The following is a 21,238-nucleotide window of genomic DNA, read 5'->3' on the forward strand; positions in this document are numbered from 1 at the left end:
GAAGTTAAGTCGCATTGTGCTCAGAGCCAGCCATTTCTCTATAGCTTTCCTCCGCAGCTCGGGAGCATAGCACATTTGCACGCTTACACTACATCCACTTTAGCACAAGGCAATCACGAGATGGTGCTCGACATTCGAAGCTGTGAGATCGCCCCTCTGCTCTGCATACACAGATTTGACCAACCAGCGACTTTAAAAATTAATTGGGAAGAAAAGGAAAAGAGATTCAGCTTCATGCCCTCTTTCCCACGTGTTTACGCCATGTCTCCGCTAAAAGCATGACTTGGATGGGACCACAGACCTCCATAAAAAGACCGTTATCTCACCTGTTGCGTCCATTTCGAACTTTCTAAAGAACAGCCATAAACTCCCTAAAAGCCTCGTGCCTTCACAAATATGTTTTGCAGCAGAGTCTGGACACCTGGGCGCCACTGCCGTGTCCCACGGAATTAGCAAAAACTTTCAGCCTTCTCATCTGCTTTCTACCTAACAAGAGCCCATACTATGCTTTATTGCCGACCATCGGCCCTAGTCAGCCAACCTGGATGCTGCCACCGACCGACCGGCGCCACCCAATGTGTCTGCACAATGAGACCAGAGAACTTGGCTGTCGGCAAACGTTTTCACCAGGTTCCCTAGAAAAAAGCTCCCCTTGGCTCTCAGCCGCGGTATGCTTTTACTGCTGTCAGTTAACTCGGCACCCTCTTCGCTCGAACACAGGTAAGTCCTACCACTAGGCCTTCACTAGAGCGCACAAGCAACAGCGTTAACTCCTGCCAACCATTTCATCATATGAAGTCAGATTATATCAAACGTAGCAGCCAAGTAATAAACATCACCTTCCCTACGAACATCAAGCAGCACGACATCGTATCAAAAGAGAGACTGCCCTGCAATCTCTCATGCTTTGACGGATGATGCTTTCACATTTCCAGACAATTAATGAAACCCTATCCATTACGACACATTACATTGGGAGAGAAAACTGTAATTATCGACTATGACGTGGAAGGAGAATGGCTGAGAGCACTTCTGGAATTTTGGCAAGTCAATTTAGAGTCTTTCTCACCACAATTAATTTATGTACTGTGAAAATGACACCTGCCAAACTTGCATGCAGAAGAGGAAGAAAACGTATGTACATTCAACAGGAAGTTTCATCAGAATTTGAAATTTATCGTGAGGAGTACGAACAAATGCTGGCTATAGCAAACCACACACTCCCAGGACGAAGTGTACAGAGCGGGGGTGGTCAAGAAATATTCAAAACCTTCTATAATACGCCAGTGCTGGAAAAGTTCCGGACCAAAATTAATATTTGAATTACATGTACAAACATCAGTTATAAGAACATATGTAAAAATGCATTTCATTCACTTCATAAAAGAAGCGTACTTACAGTCAGTTGCAGTTATGTGTACTTTCTTTCAACTTTATTATTATGGCAGCAGTTTGGAGTAGGGTACTGTGGCAAAATCAAATGCTGATCAAAAATGGTGTTTAATGCCAGTAGCGTAGTGGGGATTGCGATACATACTGTTAGGCGTTTTGTATCGTTAGAGCAATAAGGTCATACAGGTGAAAGAAACAGCTATTACTGGTAGGTTCGGTCAGCATGCGAGTATTACCAAAATGTTGCGTGAACTGAAATGGGAATCTGTGGAGAAAGAAGCCGTTCTTTTCGTGAAGTATTATTGACAAAATTGCAGCTGTTGCAGACTGCAGAATGGTTCTGCAACTGTGTGGCTGGTTCATTAATCTCTGTCCAACATGTCATGCAGGATAAACAAATTTTATATAGCCAAGGTTGGGTTCAAAACTTCTTTTATTGACCAGTTTTGACAGGTAAGACTGTCATTTTCAGATCTTCAAAAATTTTTGGGTGTATGTCATGTTGCACTGGATGTTCATGACCTATGCAACGGTAATATTTTAGCGGATAATGTATTGCCCATTCCACACACGTTTGTCAAAAATAAAATTACAAAGAGGTTTGTCACAAGGAAAAATAAACAGAGCTAAATGCACCTCGTGGAACTTGGCGTGCTGAGTTGCGATATGTACTTCGAGTGACAAGTTTCCAAGATGTGCATCACTCGTCATGAAAATGTAAACATTGCCGTAAATGTGCGCTTTTCCTACATATAGTGCGGATTTTAACAGCTGACAAGCATCAAAGGAGTGCTACATATGCAAATGTGCCAAGTTCCACAAGGTGGATTTAGTTGTGTATGATTTTACTAGTGACAAAAATGTTTGTGATTTTATTTTTGACAAAATATTTGTTTTTGACAAATCTGTGTGGAATGTGTACTGAAATGTTAACGTGGTATACGTAATGAAAGCATAATGGAACATAACGTACACCCAAAAAGTTTTTGAAGATTTAAAGATCTTACCTGTCGAAACAGATCAATGAAAATGGTTTTGAACGTGAACTTGGCTGTAAAAAATTTCTTTAACGTACATACAGATCTCTCTTTCTTATTTCTTATCCAGAGAAACTTCAGCAGAATGATGAATATTGTCAAACCGTCTACACTTGACCGCACACGTCCAAGTATTGACAGTACAGAGAATATTTTGGGGGCCATCAATACTGCTCGTCAGTCTTTATAGTACTGACAGTACGTCGATCAGTTGTAGAATTTTGGAACACGTATTATGTTCGAGTATAATATCTTTTCTGGAGACTAGAAAGCTACTCTGTAGGAATCAGCATGGGTTACGAAAAAGACGATAGTGTGAAACCCAACTCGCGCTATTCGTCCACGAGACTCAGAGGGCCATAGACACTGGTTCACAGGTAGATGCCGTGTTTCTTGACTTCCGCAAGGCGTTCGATACAGTTTAAAAAAATCGCTCTGAGCACTATGGGACTTAACATCTTAGGTCATCAGTCCCCTAGAACTTAGAACTACGTAAACCTAACCAACCTAAGGACATCACACACATCCATGCCCGAGGCAGGATTCGAACCTGCGACCGTAGAGGTCCCGTGGGTCCGGACTGCAGCGCCTAGAACCGCACGGCAACAGCGGCCGGCGATACAGTTCCCGACAGTCGTTTAATGAACCAAGTATGAGCATATGGACTATCAGACCAATTGTGTGATTGGATTGAAGAGTTCCTAGATAACAGAACGCAGCATGTCATTCTCAATGTAGAGAAGTCTTCCGCAGTAAGAATGATTTTCAGGTGTGCCGCACGGGAGTGTCGTAGGACCGTTGCTGTTCACAATATACATAAATGACCTTGTGGATGACATCGGAAGTTCACTGAGGCTTTTTGCGGATGATGTTGTGGTATATCGAGATGTTGTAACAATGGAAAATTGTACTGAAATGCAGGAGGATCCGCAGCGAATTGACGCATGGTGCAGGGAATGGCAATTGAATCTCAATGTAGACAAGTGTAATGTGCTGCGAATACATAGAAAGACAGATCCCTTATCATTTAGCTACAATATAGCAGGTCAGCAAATGGAAGCAGTTAATTCCATAAATTATCTGGGAGTAGGCATTAGGAGTGATTTAAAATAGAATGATCATATAAAGTTGATCGACGGTAAAGCAGATGCCAGGCTGAGATTGATTGGCAGAATCCTAAGGAAATGCAATCCGAAGACAAAGGAAGTAGGTTACAGTACACTTGTTCGTCCACTGCTTGAATATTGCTCACCAGTGTGGGATCCGTACCAGATAGGGCTGATAGAAGAGATAGAGAAGATCCAACGGAGAGCAGCGCGCTTCGTTACAAGATCATTTAGTAATCGCGAAAACGTTACGGAGATGATAGATAAACTCCAGTGGAAGACTCTGCAGGAGAGACGCTCAGTAGGTCGGTACGGGCTTTTGTTGAAGTTTCGAGAACATACCTTCACCGAGGAGTCAAGCAGTATATTGCTCCCTCCTACGTATATCTCGCGAAGAGACCATGAGGATAAAATTAGAGAGATTAGAGCCCACACAGAGGCATACCGACAATCTTTCTTTCTACGAACGATAGGAGACTGGAATAGAAGGGAGAACCGATAAAGGTTCTCAAAGTACCCTCCGCCACACACCGTCAGGTGGCTTGCGGAGTATGGATGTAGATGTAGACGTAGATGTAGAATATGAATCCTCAGACGGGCAATGTACTAACGTTTTCACAATATTATTGAACGTGGGAAGGCACCTCTGCACAAATACACATCAGAGGCGAAGCGAGAGCTGAGCTGGACGCGCAGTGGGCAGGGGATTCGGCGCGTGGACGTTGGCAACACTGCGGCTCGCGTGTGCAGAGCCCGGAGGACTGGCGGCGAGGAGTGGGCATTCGCGCTCCAGATGCGGCCGTGGCTGCCGGTCGCTTCCAGACGCGCAGGTAAGCGAGCAGCGCGCACGCCCAAACGTGGCCCGTTATCTGTCGCGTTCTGCAGATTACTTTCATATTACGTACATACACGTGTGGCGCCTTCTAAGAGCTCAGTTTCTTCTAAGAAGTGTACCCTGACGTGCCTGCTAGTGGATTTCTTGCTTGCTGCTGTTGCGAAATATTCTTGGCAATATTTATACACGGAGTGGAAAATGCAGCCAGATTCCGCAATATGTGCAACTAATCAGAGGACGAAAGGGAATGAAACAAATACGATTCTCTTTCAGGTAAAACAGAGCTGACACGGATATACGAGTGTTAACACACAGAACTGTTTCAGAAAAATATAACGTGGAGAAAGAATCAATGTGCTCGAATGTTTGAGGACCTGCCAAGTCGCGACTCTCCAGGAGAACTTCCGCAAGTCATTTCACGTTTTTTGTTAGTCAAAGAAGATTTTGGAATGTAGGTTTTAATGCACTCGTCTATTGGAAAACGAAACGTCACAATAAAGATGTCTAGGCATGTCGTCAGCTGTCGTGCGACGAGTGGGCCGCGGCCGTAACCTACATCGCAGAACTACGTCACGAGTGAAAACAAGAAGAGACTGGTGCCGAGACATGGTTAGCGCGTGGGAAGTCGCTTCAGGTTGACGCACAGTGTAAATCCTCTATGATTTCTTGGTGACAAAATGTTGCATATTCCATTCCGAAATAGTTACTTCGAGAGAGTTATTATGCAGAATCTGAAGTCCAGAACATGATATAGCGCCCGCGGAAATAAAATTCACAATGTATAATATTAATAAAAAAATAATGGCATAGATATTTATTGAGTAAATGATGGCAGCGAAATGCTTTATATCACCAATCGTATATTCGATGCTCTTTGATTACCAATAATTCAGCTATTCTGCCAGGATAGAAAAGTTTGCTCACAAATTACTTTCTGTCGCATCAGTTTAACATAGTGCTTACGCCGTACGGTGCATTCGAAATACACCTTTTGTGCACAGTATTTGAACATGTAAAAATGTTTACTAACGATGAGTGAACAAAGTTAATCTACTATAAATTCATGTTCGACGCATTGATATTTTACGTTGTTTAATTAACCTGCTCACACTCGTTCCTGAGTTAATACATCAACACAAAATATTTCATCTGCAGCTTAAGACATGGTTGTTAAGGGACCACGCGAATTTTGCGTCCAGCTCGTATCAAGGCTCAGGCCAGAAAAAGTGAATACTGAAGGCGAAATAGCCTCGCATCGGTAAAAAGACAAACGCTAGACGACGGACTCGCATCAGCGATATAATATTTACAGTATGTGCTTTGGATCGTTAGAAATTTATTAGAAATAGTAATGGATACTACACTGCCACTCATGATGACATGAATCATGCAAAGTGTTATTAATGGAGTCATTAAATAGTTGATTAATCTATTTTATCACGAAACAAGTCTGTCAGTTTCCAGATATTTAGCAATGTTGATAGGGATCGCGGACAAAATTTGAGTTCTGTTTCGCAGTTACCAGAGTATTTAAGAAAGGGCGGAAAAATACAATTGACTAAAAGCTGATCACATTCACATGTAGTAGCCGTGTTTACATCATCTGCTCTGCACGCGAACCTGTGGCCCTACACAAAATGTAAAAAATGATGTGGCAATTGTGTGAGTACTTAGCTAAATAATTGAGAGAATATTCATTCGCATACACATATTCACAACATAGTTTTTAACATACACGTACATATAAAGTTTCATTAATACCGCGCATTCTTCTTTGGCGATATGCTGAGGTACTGTTGCATCATACAGGAAAGGCATTTTTTTTTTTAAATTTTTGCATAGGCGCTTTGATGATTACATTCAAAATAATGAGTAGTTAGGGCACAAATATTTCCATGCTCGCAGAATAGATGGATTTTTTGTAGCCACAGATCCTATGAATACGCGGTTGGAGATGCAAATCTGTTGATCACCATTGTTTATTCGTTGAAATAACTATCGACATCACTACATTTTTATTAATATTATACGCAACAAATTTTATTTTTCGCGGACGCCACAACAGGCGTTCGTTAATGAGACGTTCTGGAAATTTCCCGCTGTCATGCGCTAAAACAGTGCAGAAGAGATATAGTTAAATTAATTCCAGTGACTATAATACGGAGAAAATATGTTCGTCTTAACCAAATTTCATAATTACTATTGCGAATTTGCTACACTACTTGACTTATTGTTAACAACATTTCGCGGATCACTGCCGTTAGCTGGAACTTGAAAGAATTACATGGTGTCACAAAACCTACGTTACAATTTCAGTGCATCGCAGTATCTGAATTAAGTGCATAGGGTGGACAAGAAGCTGCGCAACAGACACTAATCTCAACAATTGCAACGGCCGTGCAACGTACTGACGAGGAGTTTCCAATCAAAATGTTGCGTATTCTGCGAGTTCATATCCCCAGACCTTACGAAATGAAAAACCGGATTTGAATGTTCCGACACCACTTCATTCAGGAACTGGCACTGTGTTTTCCATTGGAATTTTCTTTCACTAAAGTAATGCAGCCTGGTTGTTTTCGGGGTGGAAAGGGGGGGGGGCTCGTGATCATCCAAAAATACTATTAAAAAAAGCTTTTATTTCATCGCAATTATCGGCTTGGGACAATTATGCCCATCTTCAGAGGGCTACAGTTCTCATGCTACATTATCAGTGATTCCAGCAACATGTGTTCTGTCCCTGCAATATGCTCCAGTGTTCGGTGTTTTATTCCTTCTTTGGCAATAGTAATTTCTGGAAGAAATCACGAATCGATTTAAGGAAAACACTGTGTATACACTCTGCAATCGAATGTGCCACGTAAACACCACACAAAATTTGTCGCTAGTCATAGCGTCAGACATAGGCATCAAGAGCAACACGCAGTGTGTTGGTTCAAATGGCTGTGAGCACTATGGGACTCAACTTCTGAGGTCATCAGTCCCCTAGAACTTAGAACTACTTAAACCTAACTAACCTAAGGACATCACACACATCCATGCCCGAGGCAGGATTCGAACCTGCGACCGTAGCGGTCGCGCGGCTCCAGACTGTAGTGCCTAGAACCGCTCGGCCACTGCGGCCGGCCCGCAGTGTGTTAATCCTGGTTAAGATGAAATAGATATTTTGGTCCATACCGAGACGAATAACAATTATGTAGGCTACCAGCAGCAACCCTGCCACTGACCTCGTCAATTAATTATGTTCAGTAATTCTTCCCCATTACTTCGACCACCTCGTTCATGTTATTGTTGCTTTTTGTTCTTGTTATGGTAGTGTTGGCGGTGGTGGTGGTGGTGGCAGCCTTCAGACCGAAGATTGGTTTCATGAAGCTCTCCACGCTATCCGTCCTGTGCATGCCTCTTCATCTCCGAATAACTACTGAACGTACATCCGTTTGAACCTGTCTACTATATTCGTCTCTTGGTCTCCCTCTACAATTTCTCACCTCCCCCTCCTCCAATTCCGTCCATAACTAAACTGATGATTCCTTGACGTCTCAATCGGTTCCTTTTAATCAATCAATTTATGTTCTATTCGGTAATTACTAATAAGTTTCGCGATATAGTCATCTCATCTTAAGTATTCTTCTGCAGCAACACATTTCAAAAGCTTCTATTCTCTTATTGTCTGAACTGTTTATCGTCCACGTCACATATCCGTTAAAGGTTATGCTCTAGACAAATACCTTCAGAAAAGTTCCTAAATGTATTATTAAATTTATTATTTAGTATACGCAATGTTAACAAAGTTATCTTCTTCAGAAACGCTTTTCTTTCCATTGTCAATGTTCATTATACACTCCTGGAAATTGAAATAAGAACACCGTCAATGCATTGTCCCAGGAAGGGGAAACTTTATTGACACATTCCTGGGGTCAGATACATCACATGATCACACTGACAGAACCACAGGCACATAGACACAGGCAACAGAGCATGCACAATGTCGGCACTAGTACAGTGTATATCCACCTTTCGCAGCAATGCAGGCTGCTATTCTCCCATGGAGACGATCGTAGAGATGCTGGATGTAGTCCTGTGGAACGGCTTGCCATGCCATTTCCACCTGGCGCCTCAGTTGGACCAGCGTTCGTGCTGGACGTGCAGACCGCGTGAGACGACGCTTCATCCAGTCCCAAACATGCTCAATGGGGGACAGATCCGGAGATCTTGCTGGCCAGGGTAGTTGACTTACACCCTCTAGAGCACGTTGGGTGGCACGGGATACATGCGGACGTGCATTGTCCTGTTGGAACAGCAAGTTCCCTTGCCGGTCTAGGAATGGTAGAACGATGGGTTCGATGACGGTTTGGATGTACCGTGCACTATTCAGTGTCCCCTCGACGATCACCAGTGGTGTACGGCCAGTGTAGGAGATCGCTCCCCACACCATGATGCCGGGTGTTGGCCCCGTGTGCCTCGGTCGTATGCAGTCCTGATTGTGGCGCTCACCTGCACGGCGCCAAACACGCATACGACCATCATTGGCACCAAGGCAGAAGCGACTTTCATCGCTGAAGACGACACGTCTCCATTCGCCCCTCCATTCACGCCTGTCGCGACACCACTGGAGGCGGGCTGCACGATGTTGGGGCGTGAGCGGAAGACGGCCTAACGGTGTGCGGGACCGTAGCCCAGCTTCATGGGGACGGTTGCGAATGGTCCTCGCCGATACCCCAGGAGCAACAGTGTCCCTAATTTGCTGGGAAGTGGCGGTGCGGTCCCCTACGGCACTGCGTAGGATCCTACGGTCTTGGCGTGCATCCGTGCGTCGCTGCGGTCCGGTCCCAGGTCGACGGGCACGTGCACCTTCCGCCGACCACTGGCGACAACATCGATGTACTGTGGGGACCTCACGCCCCACGTGTTGAGCAATTCGGTGGTACGTCCACCCGGCCTCCCGCATGCCCACTATACGCCCTCGCTCAAAGTCCGTCAACTGCACATACGGTTCACGTCCACGCTGTCGCGGCATGCTACCAGTGTTAAAGACTGCGATGGAGCTCCGTATGCCACGGCAAACTAGCTGACACTGACGGCGGCGGTGCACAAATGCTGCGGAGCTAGCGCCATTCGACGGCCAACAGCGCGGTTCCTTGTGTGTGCTGTGCCGTGGGTGTGATCATTGCTTGTACAGCCCTCTCGCAGTGTCCGGAGCAAGTATGGTGGGTCTGACACACCGGTGTCAATGTGTTCTTCTTTCCATTTCCAGGAGTGTATATTTCTCTCCACTTCAGACATCAGTTTTTTTTTATTGCGCAAACAGCAAAGCTCATCTACTCTTTTTAATGTCTTATTTCCTTAACTAACGCCCTCAACATCGCCTGATGTAATTCGACTACATTCTATTACCCTTGTTCTGCTTTCGTTAATGTTTATCTTATGTCTTTCTTTCGAGCCACTGTCCCTTCCGTTAAACTGTTCATCCGAATCATTTGCTGACTCTGAGGGAATTACACTATCATTGGCAAACCTCACAAGTTTTTCTTTCTTCTCTCTGAACGTAAATTCCTTCCTCAAATTTGTCTTTCTTTTCCTGGCTGCTCAATGTAAAGACTGCACAACATGGGGGACAGGCTATAAACCTGTCTCACTCCCTTCTCAACCTCTGCATCTGACTCTCGCCATTCGAATTTGAAGCTGCCGTCTGTTTCTCATAATTTCGAAGAGTGTATTCCATTCAGCATTGTCAAAAACTTTCTGTAAATCTACAAATACAACAAACATTGGTTCGTCTTTCCTTAACCTACCTTCTAAGATAAAATTGTAGGGTCAGTACCTCGTTCATGTACTATATTATATATGACAAACAGCCGCCTAAAATTATTAAACATTTCTCGATCAGGAAAAGTCTGTCTAGAATAGCGTCGGTGGTATCCTCCTTACACGTCGGTTGCAGTAGAAGCCGTGGCCAGCAGTTTTAGAGTGTGAAAGAAAAGTAATCGCCGATGAGGCCGACCGACCGCCGTGTCATGCAGTCCCATTTGGCGTCGCTCGGATGCCGTGTGATGGCAGGTGGGGAGGGGGAGGGACATGATGGCAACATACCGCTCTCCCGGCGGTTGTCAGCTTTATAACCCTGCAGCCGATACTTGGTTTCGCGGTCGCGTTTTCGCTTCCCGAGCACGGGGTCCCGAGTTCGATTCTTGGCGGCGTTTGGGATTTTCACCTGCCTCGAGATGACTGGATGTTTTTGTCCTCATCATTTCATCTTCATTCATACAAGTGGTGAGACTGGACTGGGTAAAGGTTGGGAATTTGTACGGGCGCTGATAACCGCGCAGTGGAGCGCCCCACGAACCAAACATCACCGACGCCATCATCTCATTGAAGTCGCTCCTCAGTTGGCCTCGCGAGGCTGAGTGCACACCGTTCCTGTCCTCCCAACAGGGAAGACTCCTTGACAGAACCGGAAACTGAACCCGGATACTCCGCGGACGCATTAAGCGTTCATCTACGGATGCGGGCACTTCTACGGCGTAGATCTGTAGAAAGGATATGCACTGACATATTTTTCAGTAGCTTACAGAATATTTGTGTTTGCAACGACCTGCGCTGATTAAAGTGTTATTTTCTAGGAGTGGAATCTACTTCCAGTTAATTGTGAGCGACATTCTTAAATATGGGCGTACACAGGTATCGGACGTTCCTAGCGTCGTCATCACCATCATCTCGTACGTCCAGGACGAAATCATTATGGACAATTTTTTAAATATAAAAGAAAGCCAAGAAACTGGACAATAACATGAGAAAACGTAACGTAGTAACATATTGCGTTGACGCATAGGTTCGTAGCGTTTTTCCGTAAGTTTAATAAACACAACAGATACACGTAACAGAGATTTTAGTCACCAATATTACGTGCTCCTTCACTATTTACAAAATTCTGCCAACGCTGGGTGACTTTCCGATTCCGCAACTGTAGAAATCACGTGCTTTTGACGCGAAGAACACGTCGAGCAATGTTCAGAGCGCATTTCCACCCGGAAAAGAAGTTCCTTGAAGGTTGTTCGATCGGAAAAAGTAAACACCTGAGGGAACAAAATCAGGTGACTAAGATAGGTGCGGTATCAGTTCCCAACCCAACTCCTGTATCGTGTTTTTGTCAGTCTACCAGAATGCTGGCGGGCGTTTCGTGGAGTACAGTCCGACCCACGAGCTATGGCGGTTCGCGCAGCCCGAAAAACGGTCGGGGATTGCATTGTTGCTGGTTCCAAGCGTTAGTTGCGGTACACGCATACACATGTCTTGCGCATAGTGAAAGGGTGTATCCTGCAAATTGTCTGTCACTTGTCGTTGTTGTCTTCAGTCCAGAGACTGGTTTGATGCAGCTCTCCATGCTACTCTATCCTGTGCAAGCTTCTTCATCTCCCAGTACGTACTGCAACCTACATCCTTCTGTATCTGCTTAATGTATTCATCTCTTGGTCTCCCTCTACGATTTTAACCCTCCACGCTGCCCTCCAACGCTAAATTTGTGATCCCTTGATGCCTCAGAACATGTCCTACCAACCGATCCCTTCTTCTAGCCAAGTTGTGCCACAAATTTCTCTTCTCCCCAATTAAATTCAATACCTCCTCATTAGTTATATGACCTACCCATCTAATCTTCAGCATTCTTCTGTAGCACCACATTTCGAAAGCTTCTATTCTCTTCTTGTCCAAACTATTTATCGTCCATGTTTCACTTCCATACATCGCGAAACTCCATACAAATACTTTCAGAAATGACTTCCTGACACATCTATACTCGGTGTTAACAAATTTCTCTTCTTCAGAAACACTTTCCTTGCCGTTGCCAGTCTACATTTTATATCCTCTCTACTTCGACCATCATCAGTTATTTTGCTCCCCAAATAGCAAAACTCCTTTACTACTTTAAGCGTCTCATTTCCTAATCTAATACCCTCAGCATCACCCGATTTAATTCGACTACATTGCATTATCCTCGTTTTGCTTTTGTTGATGTTCATCTTATATCCTCCTTTCAAGACACTGTCCATTCCGTTCAGCGAACCTCAAAGTTTTTATTTCTTCTCCATGGATTTTAATGCTTACTCCGAATTTTTCTTTAGTTTCCTTTACTGCTTGCTCAATATACAGATTGAATAACATCAGGGATAGGCTACAACCCTGTTTCACTCCCTTCCCACTCGGTTGTGTAGAATTTGTCACTTACTACCACCATCAGCCATGACAACTAGCAACAAATGGAAGAAAAGTTCATTAAATAACTCGCTACGGTCATGTTTAATGCTCACACTGGGTACAACATTCACAGCAGAGCGCTCAAACCACTACTGAACGTCCATCGGCTGTCGGAGAATGAGTGACGTTGGTGCTCGGAACAAGCCTAAACTCGACTTCACCTTTTTCTTTATAGCGTCACTTCACGCAGACTGCCTGGTCGTTGTTGTTGGAGTGCGTCTGCAAGACGTCTCAGTTGTTGAACAATAGATGTCAGCAGTGATGGTTACACCTCGGGGAAGCAATCCGTAGCAGCCCACACCGTCGCTGTTCCACCAGATGAGTAACACTGTATGTTTCGGATGCATCCACGTCTTTGTTCTGGGAGTTACTGCTTTGTTTGGGCTCAATTCATTTCCTTTCCTTATGTTAGCATAAAGACACTATTTCTCGACGCCAGCAGCTTTGCAGGATAGAAATCGTCGGTGTCGTTCACGAGCCAGTTGATGCGGAGATTCACATATGGCCGCCTGCTGAGTTATGTGATTTTGGCTTAGAGCATGTGCTACCCATAGACACGATTTTTGAACCGTCCCCACAGCATGCGTATGCTGCAAGATGGTGGAATGATCACAGTTCATCAGTTGACAGCTCTCTAAAACACTGACGTGGAAAATTGTGTATTAATGCGTTCAAACGATCATCAATCCCAGAAGGTCTTCCTTAACGTGGTGCGCCACTAATCTCAAAACGATCTCCCTTAAAAAGAGAAAACCATTTTGTTCTCGTGCTGTGTCCAATGGCATTACCTCCGTACACGGCGCAAATGTTTCTGGATCCCTCCGCTGCTGTCTCCTCTCTGTTGTTCAGATTTCTCCACTTGGCACTCTTATTTTCTAACGTGCACAGCTCCACTCACTATCTCCATATGACAAAACGTTAACTAAAGTATCAACAGTGAACCACAAATAAAAAATGGCAATCGATAAATTAGTCCATAGCAACCAGAATACTAACATGCAAAACAAAAATGCTACGAACTTATCCACAAACCTAATATTTGTAACTACTACGTAATGGATTTATTATAGATATAAACAGGTATTACACGCCAAACTGCGTTTCCTTTAGTTGCAAGGACGGAACTTCCCTCCATGAATTCTGAAGCCACCAAAGAACGACAGAAAACACAAAAACGGTAAAATTGCTAATTCTTAACATCTGTCTTTCTCTGCCGTAGAATAATTTGAAGAGGTTAGCTTGTTGACCTCGTGTTCTGTGAATGACAGTCTCACAATACATTTTACTGATTATTTTTATTTTTGTTTTTATATGGAAGTTATAATTTTATTCTTCTCTGCAAGTTGGAGACTTAGTATTCAGCTCGAAGTAATAAAGTATTTCCTATTACTCATGACTTAAAGCTTGTTATTACAAACACAAGAGTTGCATACACACAAATACCGGTACGTAAAACTGAAATATAAATAGATTAAACGGAAATATATCAAAACAGCTAAGTACTCTTTTACAAATGAATGTTTTCTTTAAAGTGTATGGTTAAATATGTCATGATTTCCGAGTCAGTACGCAGTATACTTACAGAAATACATCTATTATAGAGCCTTCGAGAAGGCTCCGTTCGTCATGAAACATTTTTGCACACGTACTTACGTTCAATATCTGCTTCCTGGGTTTTCTTTCGTCATTTGCGCTGTTTCATTGATGCAGAGATGAGTGATAATAGATTGAAGTTTAAAGTTTGTCATTTAGTATGCAGATGTAAAAACGTCGCTAATATTGACCTGGTAGCAGTACGTTACTATGGGCACGTGTTTGCACTAGCTGCATGATGCGACGCTGTAAGTCAGGCATGGCAACCTTTGCTGACCCGCGGACCTGATTCACATACTTAAGCTCGCGGGTCGCTTCCTCACGTGACGCGACAGCAGCGCTACTAGCGCTTTAAGTCAAAACTATAACGTCCGTGCCGTTAATGTTATAGGGTAACGCACCGGTATGAATCGCTGAATCGCACCCCTTTCCCGACGCGCCACTCCAAGAAATTATGCCTCAAAACAAGCCTTTTTGAGGGTACATTTATTCTATGTTCACCCTATCTTTACTTTTATTTACGCGTCATGAACATTGTTTATATTCTTCTTGAAAAATTCCGTTGTAAAATTCTGCAACGCCTTTAGTAAACAAACAATGTTCACGAAACGTAAGTAAATGTAGACGTCTGAAGACGGTATACCAGACATCTTGAAATACCATCACGGAAAAATAAACGCCTACGAAAGCAATTGCTCACTGCCAGGTCGTTACAAATTACTATCAATTTGAACAGTTACAGTGTTCTAAAGCGCCCACAACGGACAATAATTATTTACTAAGCTTATTACTAGAAAGCATACAAACACAAAATACGCCAATGAAATGGACAGTTCCAGTCCACAAGCAATTAGGAGTAACTTAAGTTTCGCGTGATATTTCTACCGTTGTAGATAATATAAACGAATCGTATGTTGTTAGCACTCCACGAAATGGCCGAAACTGCTCAAACAGTAGAAAATGCGTCCCGGGTGGACTACTTATTTCGATGTCAGCCATTTTTTCGTTTGTGCGAGGGCGAAGGGCGTCCTGAACGAGGCTCATCTTGAACTTACTTAAACCGTGTGAATCATTCATAACACAGAGTACGGCTTAATCACTCATCACCGTAGGCTTCCTGCACCATTTGGTATATCTCTGTAAAGGTTTGTTGAGTTCCACGAAAAATTTAATGCAGGCGCGTTGCTCCTCTAACTCTCGACACATTATTCTACTCACTACAGCACTAAACAATAACAGACATACAACAATTGGCCGCGGTGGTCTCGCGGTTCTAGGCGCGCAGTCCGGAACCGTGCGACTGCTACGGTCGCAGGTTCGAATCCTGCCGCGGGCATGGATGTGTGTGATGTCCTTATCTTAGTTAGGTTTAAGTAGTTCTAAGTTCTAGGGGACTGATGACCACAGCTGTTAAGTCCCATAGTGCTCAGAGCCATTTGAACCATTAGCCATACAACAATGAAACTTCCGACAATTATACATTAAACACAGGCGTGTGCAGGGATGCCAACCGAATTTCGCTCCAACACGCCATTGGCGCGAAATTACGGGTGTTCCGTAATTTTTTGAGCTGACCGGTATTTCAATAATACTGTTCAGTTTTCCTTTCGTATAATCTATATAGCATCGTACATTTATCGTCTGAAATCCAGTCTCTTTCTCACACCTGCGATTTATTTTGATTTTTCTACGATTATCGGAACGAGTAACCGTCTCCTCCTCATCGTCGATCTTTCGATAACTTAATCCTTTCTGCACAGACACTCTTGCGTCATGTATAGCTTGTTTCTAAAATTCCTGTTTCGGCTTTCCTCGCACTATCTTCCTTGTAATGTTCCTTCTCGAACATTTGCAAGGAACTGATTGTGTGACATTATGTGACCAGCCCACTCGTGTCTTTTTCGCTCTATTGTTCAAATAAATGGTTTTTCTTCGTGTATTTTTTACACGACTTCCTGGTCCAAGAGATTTCATTTCATTTCGTTTCTAACAGTTGTCCATGTTTCTCAGTGACACTATGTTACGTTCCAAATAAAGGTCTTCACCCAACTTTTTCCCCACTTCAGTAACTGTTGCTCAAACAACGTTTTTTCTTTTACTCACAAACTTTGCTTTTCATTCTCTAATTCTTTGTTTTATGTCTTCTTACTTCTTCCGTTTTCAGTTATCATGCTTACTAAATTTTGCATGATCTTGTGTGTTTTATTTTCTCCAGTTTTAATATTTGCTTTTTCTGATTTCTTGAAGCACATGAGTATTTCTATTTTGAGTTAATTTCTATTTGTATTGATCTCTTAATACTGTACCCCAACTTCTACACTGTTCGGACATTTCTTTTATCTGGCACCGTAGTGCGACACAATTTCAGCTTTCTTTGTGTCACCTTATTACGCATAGATGACAACGCCGCTACGCCACTAATAACCTACTGATTTGGCTTTCCCTTGCAGGAGTATGTTTTAAGAAGTGACCGTTTCATCGTTGTACACACCACGACAAGTAAAGTGATGCTATATTCTTCCATCAACTGGCGTCATTATATCCTGAAGATTGTCAGCAGACGCTCCGTAGAAACATAGATCATTAACGAGGACTGGAAAAGGATGTGATAGTCTCCTAGTTGACAAAGGAACGATATAACGCAAAAATACAAGCTCATATCCCTAAAAACATGGTTCTCTCAGACAAGATTATCTAAACGTTATCCACCTACAGCAAGCTACACCAGATTGTTCGCAAGTTACGCGCCAATCATGTATAGAATGAAAAGAGTGTTATCTCTGTTTCTGAATCCTACTCATATAATCTTGTGTGTCAACTATGCGATACAAGGATGCTCAAAGAGTCGAAAATCAGCAGGATATGTGGTGCTAACTAAAGCAGGAATACCTCTACCCGCAAGTTATCAGGACAATGTTCTGGCAACAAGTACGGCGTCCTTCGTGTTCCTGGCAAAATCTTTGGAAGAAGCGGATATCTGGCTCTAAACCAGTTGTACGAACACAAAGTCGACCACTGAAGATTGCACAACATAAAAAAGCAGACTAGCACTGGCAAAGAAGGCATTCCTCGCCAAGAGAATTCTACCGATATCACATTGGCCTCTAGTTCAGGAAGAAATTTCCGATAAAGTACGTTTGGAGTGCAGCATACTGTGGCAGTGAAGCATTGTCGAGGGGGGTGGGGGGGGGGGGGGGGAACTGGAACAGAAGAGAATCGAAGTGTTTGAGATATGGTGCTACAGAAGAATGCTGAAAAATAGGTGGACTGATAAGATAAGGAATTAGGAGGTTCTCCGCAACATCGTCGAAGAAAGGAACATACGGAAAACACTGACACGAAGAACGGACAGGATGACAGAACATGTGTTAACTCATCAGTGAGTAACGTGTATGGTACTAGAGGGAAGTCTTCTTTCTTTCTCGGGGCCTTTGTCCCGCTTCAAAGCGGGGTCGGCTTTGTTATGACGCATTTGGCAGTGTTAAGTGCAGAGGGTGGCTGGATGCTCTTCCTGCCGCCACCCCGAACCCCCTGGGACGGAAGTAGTGTGCCCCAACTGTCTAGTGTAAGGTAAGTCATGAAATAGTGCGAACGTTTTCAAATGTCTGTGAGTCGTGTAACTGAGGCGGAACTTGGCTACCAGCCCGGTATTCACCTAGTGGGGTGTGGAAAACCGCCTAAAAACCACATCCAGTCTGGCCAGCATATCGGCCCTCGTCGTTAACACGCCGGGCGGATTCGATCCGGGGCCGGAGCGCCTACCCGAGTCCAGGTAGCAGCGCATTAGCGCTCTCGGCTACCCTGGCGGGTCACTAGAGGGAAGTGTCGAAGGTAAAAACAGTAGAGTAAGACGGAGATTGGAATACTTCCAACAAATAACTGAGGTCATAATTTGCAAGTGCTGGTATGTGATGAAGAGGCTAATGAAGAGAGAAATTTGTGGTGGGCCGCATCAAACCAGTCAGAAGACCGATTATCCTCCCTCCCTCCCCCTGCCCCCCAAAAAAGAGGAAGATTAAATGACGTAGGAGCCCATCTTGAGTGCGATAACACCGACTTCTTCCCCTGAGCTCGGGGAAATTTCTTGCTTTGGGTGGCGTCGCTCCTTGTTGATGATGATGTTGTTGTTGTTGTTGTGGTCTTCAGTCCGGAGACCGGCCTGGTGCAGCTCACAATGCTACTGTCGTGAGCAAATCTGTTCATACCTGAGTAACTACTGCAACAAACGCGCACTTGTACCTAATTACTGGAGCCAAACCTCGGTCTGCCTCTACTATTTGTATCCCCGACACTTCCCTCCTTTACCAAATTAATTATTCCGAGATGTCTGTGTCCTATCGACCTACACCTTTTTTTAATCAAGGTGTGTTGTAGATCTCTTTTATCTCCAGCTGGATTCGGTAGCTCAATTTATCGTTGTAATCTTAAATATTCTTGTGTAGCACCACATTTCAGGAGGTTCTATTCTCTTCCTGCCTGTTCTGTTTATCGTCCACGTTTCACTTCCATATAAGGCTACACTCCAAATACTCCAAGAAACTTCTTCCCTTTCAGAAGGTAGAGAACATCAAAACTAATACATTTCGACATGTGGGCTCTGAAGTTAACATGTAAAGTTAGGGAACATTTTGTTGGCGTTGACGTAAGCTGTTGTGTGAGCGTCACTGACTGCGAATGTGTAGTGACCTTCAAAACTGCTTTGTGCACGAATGGTTGGCTGTACTGTACCTGTGAATGTTAGGCAAAGGACGTATTTCAGCACGACACTCATTACAGCACTGCTGTGAGGAATCATCAGAGAGTCACTTTCGAGAATCGATAGATCGACTGAGGTGGCCCTTTGGCCTGGCTACCCAGGTCACATGACTTCACGCGTCTGGACTACTTCTTGTGGGTGCATATGAAGCACATTGCGTATGAAACAGTTGTAGAAACAGAAGACCTCATCGCTAGAAGTTCCGTCGCTGCTGGTACCTTTGCGGACATACCTGGAATCTTGGAATGGACACAACAATCAATGGTCCGACAATGTACTGCGCGCATGCAGGCCAGTCGTCGCGCATCCGAACAGTTCTTGTGAACGCCGCTGCTGTAACTGCCACGTGTACAACTAGGCTTCCGCCGTTTTGCAGTAGATGGCAGTAGCGGCAAATGGTGGTGCAGGTGGTAGGTAGTAAGTGTCGTACAATAAGCTTTGGCATTTGTAAACATAACGCAATCAAAATGTTACTCGGTTTGTTACTGCATCGTAAAGCTACTCTCGATTGAATATGTCAAAATGTTCAAATGGCTCTGAGCACTATGGGACTTAACATCTATGGTCATCAGTCCCCTAGAACTTAGAACTACTTAAACCTAACTAACCTAAGGACAGCACACAACACCCAGCCATCACGAGGCAGAGAAAATCCCTGACCCCGCCGGGAATCGAACCCGGGAACCCGGGCGTGGGAAGCGAGAACGCTACCGCACGACCACGAGATGCGGGCTGCATATGTCAACAAACGAGCCTAATTCTCGTCATTCGCCGGAAGTTTTATCTTTCTCCTTTACCAACATGTAGAAATCTTTGCCTGAGACTCATAAAATACTGGCTGAGATCTATGGAGAAGCACCTGTTACTGAAAGAACGTGCAGAGAATGGTTTCAATGCTTCAAGAACGGAGATTTTGACATCGAAGACCGGCATGGCGGCAGAAGAAAGGAAGTCTTCGACGCTACGCTGAAACCGACGGAAACTATCACAGTAGGTTGTTATCGAAATTAGCTGATGCGTTTGACCCGAGCACTGAAAGACAAACGGCCAAAATACAGCGATAGACATGAAAATGCGATTTTGCAGCATGGCGATGCTCGATCCCGTGTCGCAAAAACCTGTCAAAACATACATGGAAACTTTGAAATGGGAAACACTACCCACCCACCGCATTCTCCAGACATTGCTCCCTGTGACTACTGCGTTTTCCGATCAAAGGAACAGAGCCTGGCTGGCCAGCACTTCCGGTCAGACAAACAGAAGCTAAACGATGTCAAAGTTAGCGTAAGGACGGCTATGCGTGAAGCGTTCAGTGGATTCGAAAGTAAAATTCTCTGTACCGACTTGACAGAAAATCCTAGGAAGTTCTGGTCTTACGTTAAATCAGTAAGTGGCTCGAAACAGCATATCCAGACACTCCGGGATGATGATGGCATTGAAACAGAGGATGACACGCGTAAAGCTGAAATACTAAACACCTTTTTCCAAAGCTGTTTCACAGAGGAATACCGCACTGCAGTTCCTTCTCTAAATCCTCGCACAAACGAAAAAATCGCGGACATCGAAATAAGTGTCCAAGGAATAGAAAAGCAACTGGAATCACTCAACAGAGGAAAGTCCACCGGACCTGACGGGATACCAATTCGATTCAACACAGAGTACGCGAAAGAACATGCCCCCCATCTAACAGCCGTGTACCGCAAGTCTCTAGAGGAACGGAAGGTTCCAAACGATTGGAAAAGAGCACGGGTAGTTCCAGTCTTCAAGAAGGGTCGTCGAGCAGATGCGCAAAACTATAGACCTATATCTCTGATGTCGATCTGTTGTAGAATTTTACAACATGTTTTTTGCTCGAGTATCATGACGTTTTTGGAAACCCAGAATCTACTATGTAGGAATCAACATGGATTCCGGAAACAGCGATCGTGTGAGACCCAACTCGCTTTATTTGTTCATGAGACCCAGAAAATATTAGATACAGGCTCCCAGGTAGATGCTATTTTTCTTGACTTCCGGAAGGCGTTCGATGCAGTTCCGGACTGTCGCCTGATAAACAAAGTAAGAGCCTACGGAATATCAGGCCAGCTGTGTGGCTGGATTGAAGAGTTTTTAGCAAACAGAACACAGCATGTTGTTATCAATGGAGAGACGTCTACAGACGTTAAAGTAACATCTGGCGTGCCACAGGGGAGTATTATGGGACCATTGCTTTTCACAATGTATATAAATGACCTGGTAGATAGTGTCGGAAGTTCGATGCGGCTTTTCGCGG

The 21,238-nt window shown here is 44.1% G+C and overlaps 1 protein-coding gene across 1 annotated transcript in view; it reads left to right on the forward strand.

The window, feature by feature from the left end:
• The first annotated feature begins 4,328 nt into the window (after positions 1-4,328).
• LOC124623151 (cholinesterase 1-like) overlaps positions 4,329-21,238 on the forward strand; it is a 267,903-nt gene continuing 250,993 nt past the window's right edge. The window contains exon 1 of the mRNA XM_047148941.1: positions 4,329-4,365. Within this exon, the coding sequence (XP_047004897.1) occupies positions 4,329-4,365 (37 nt within the window). The remainder of the gene's footprint in view (positions 4,366-21,238) is intronic.

The sequence above is a fragment of the Schistocerca americana genome, chromosome 7 (genome assembly GCF_021461395.2).
Source record: "Schistocerca americana isolate TAMUIC-IGC-003095 chromosome 7, iqSchAmer2.1, whole genome shotgun sequence".
In the NCBI taxonomy this organism is placed as follows: domain Eukaryota; kingdom Metazoa; phylum Arthropoda; class Insecta; order Orthoptera; family Acrididae; genus Schistocerca; species Schistocerca americana.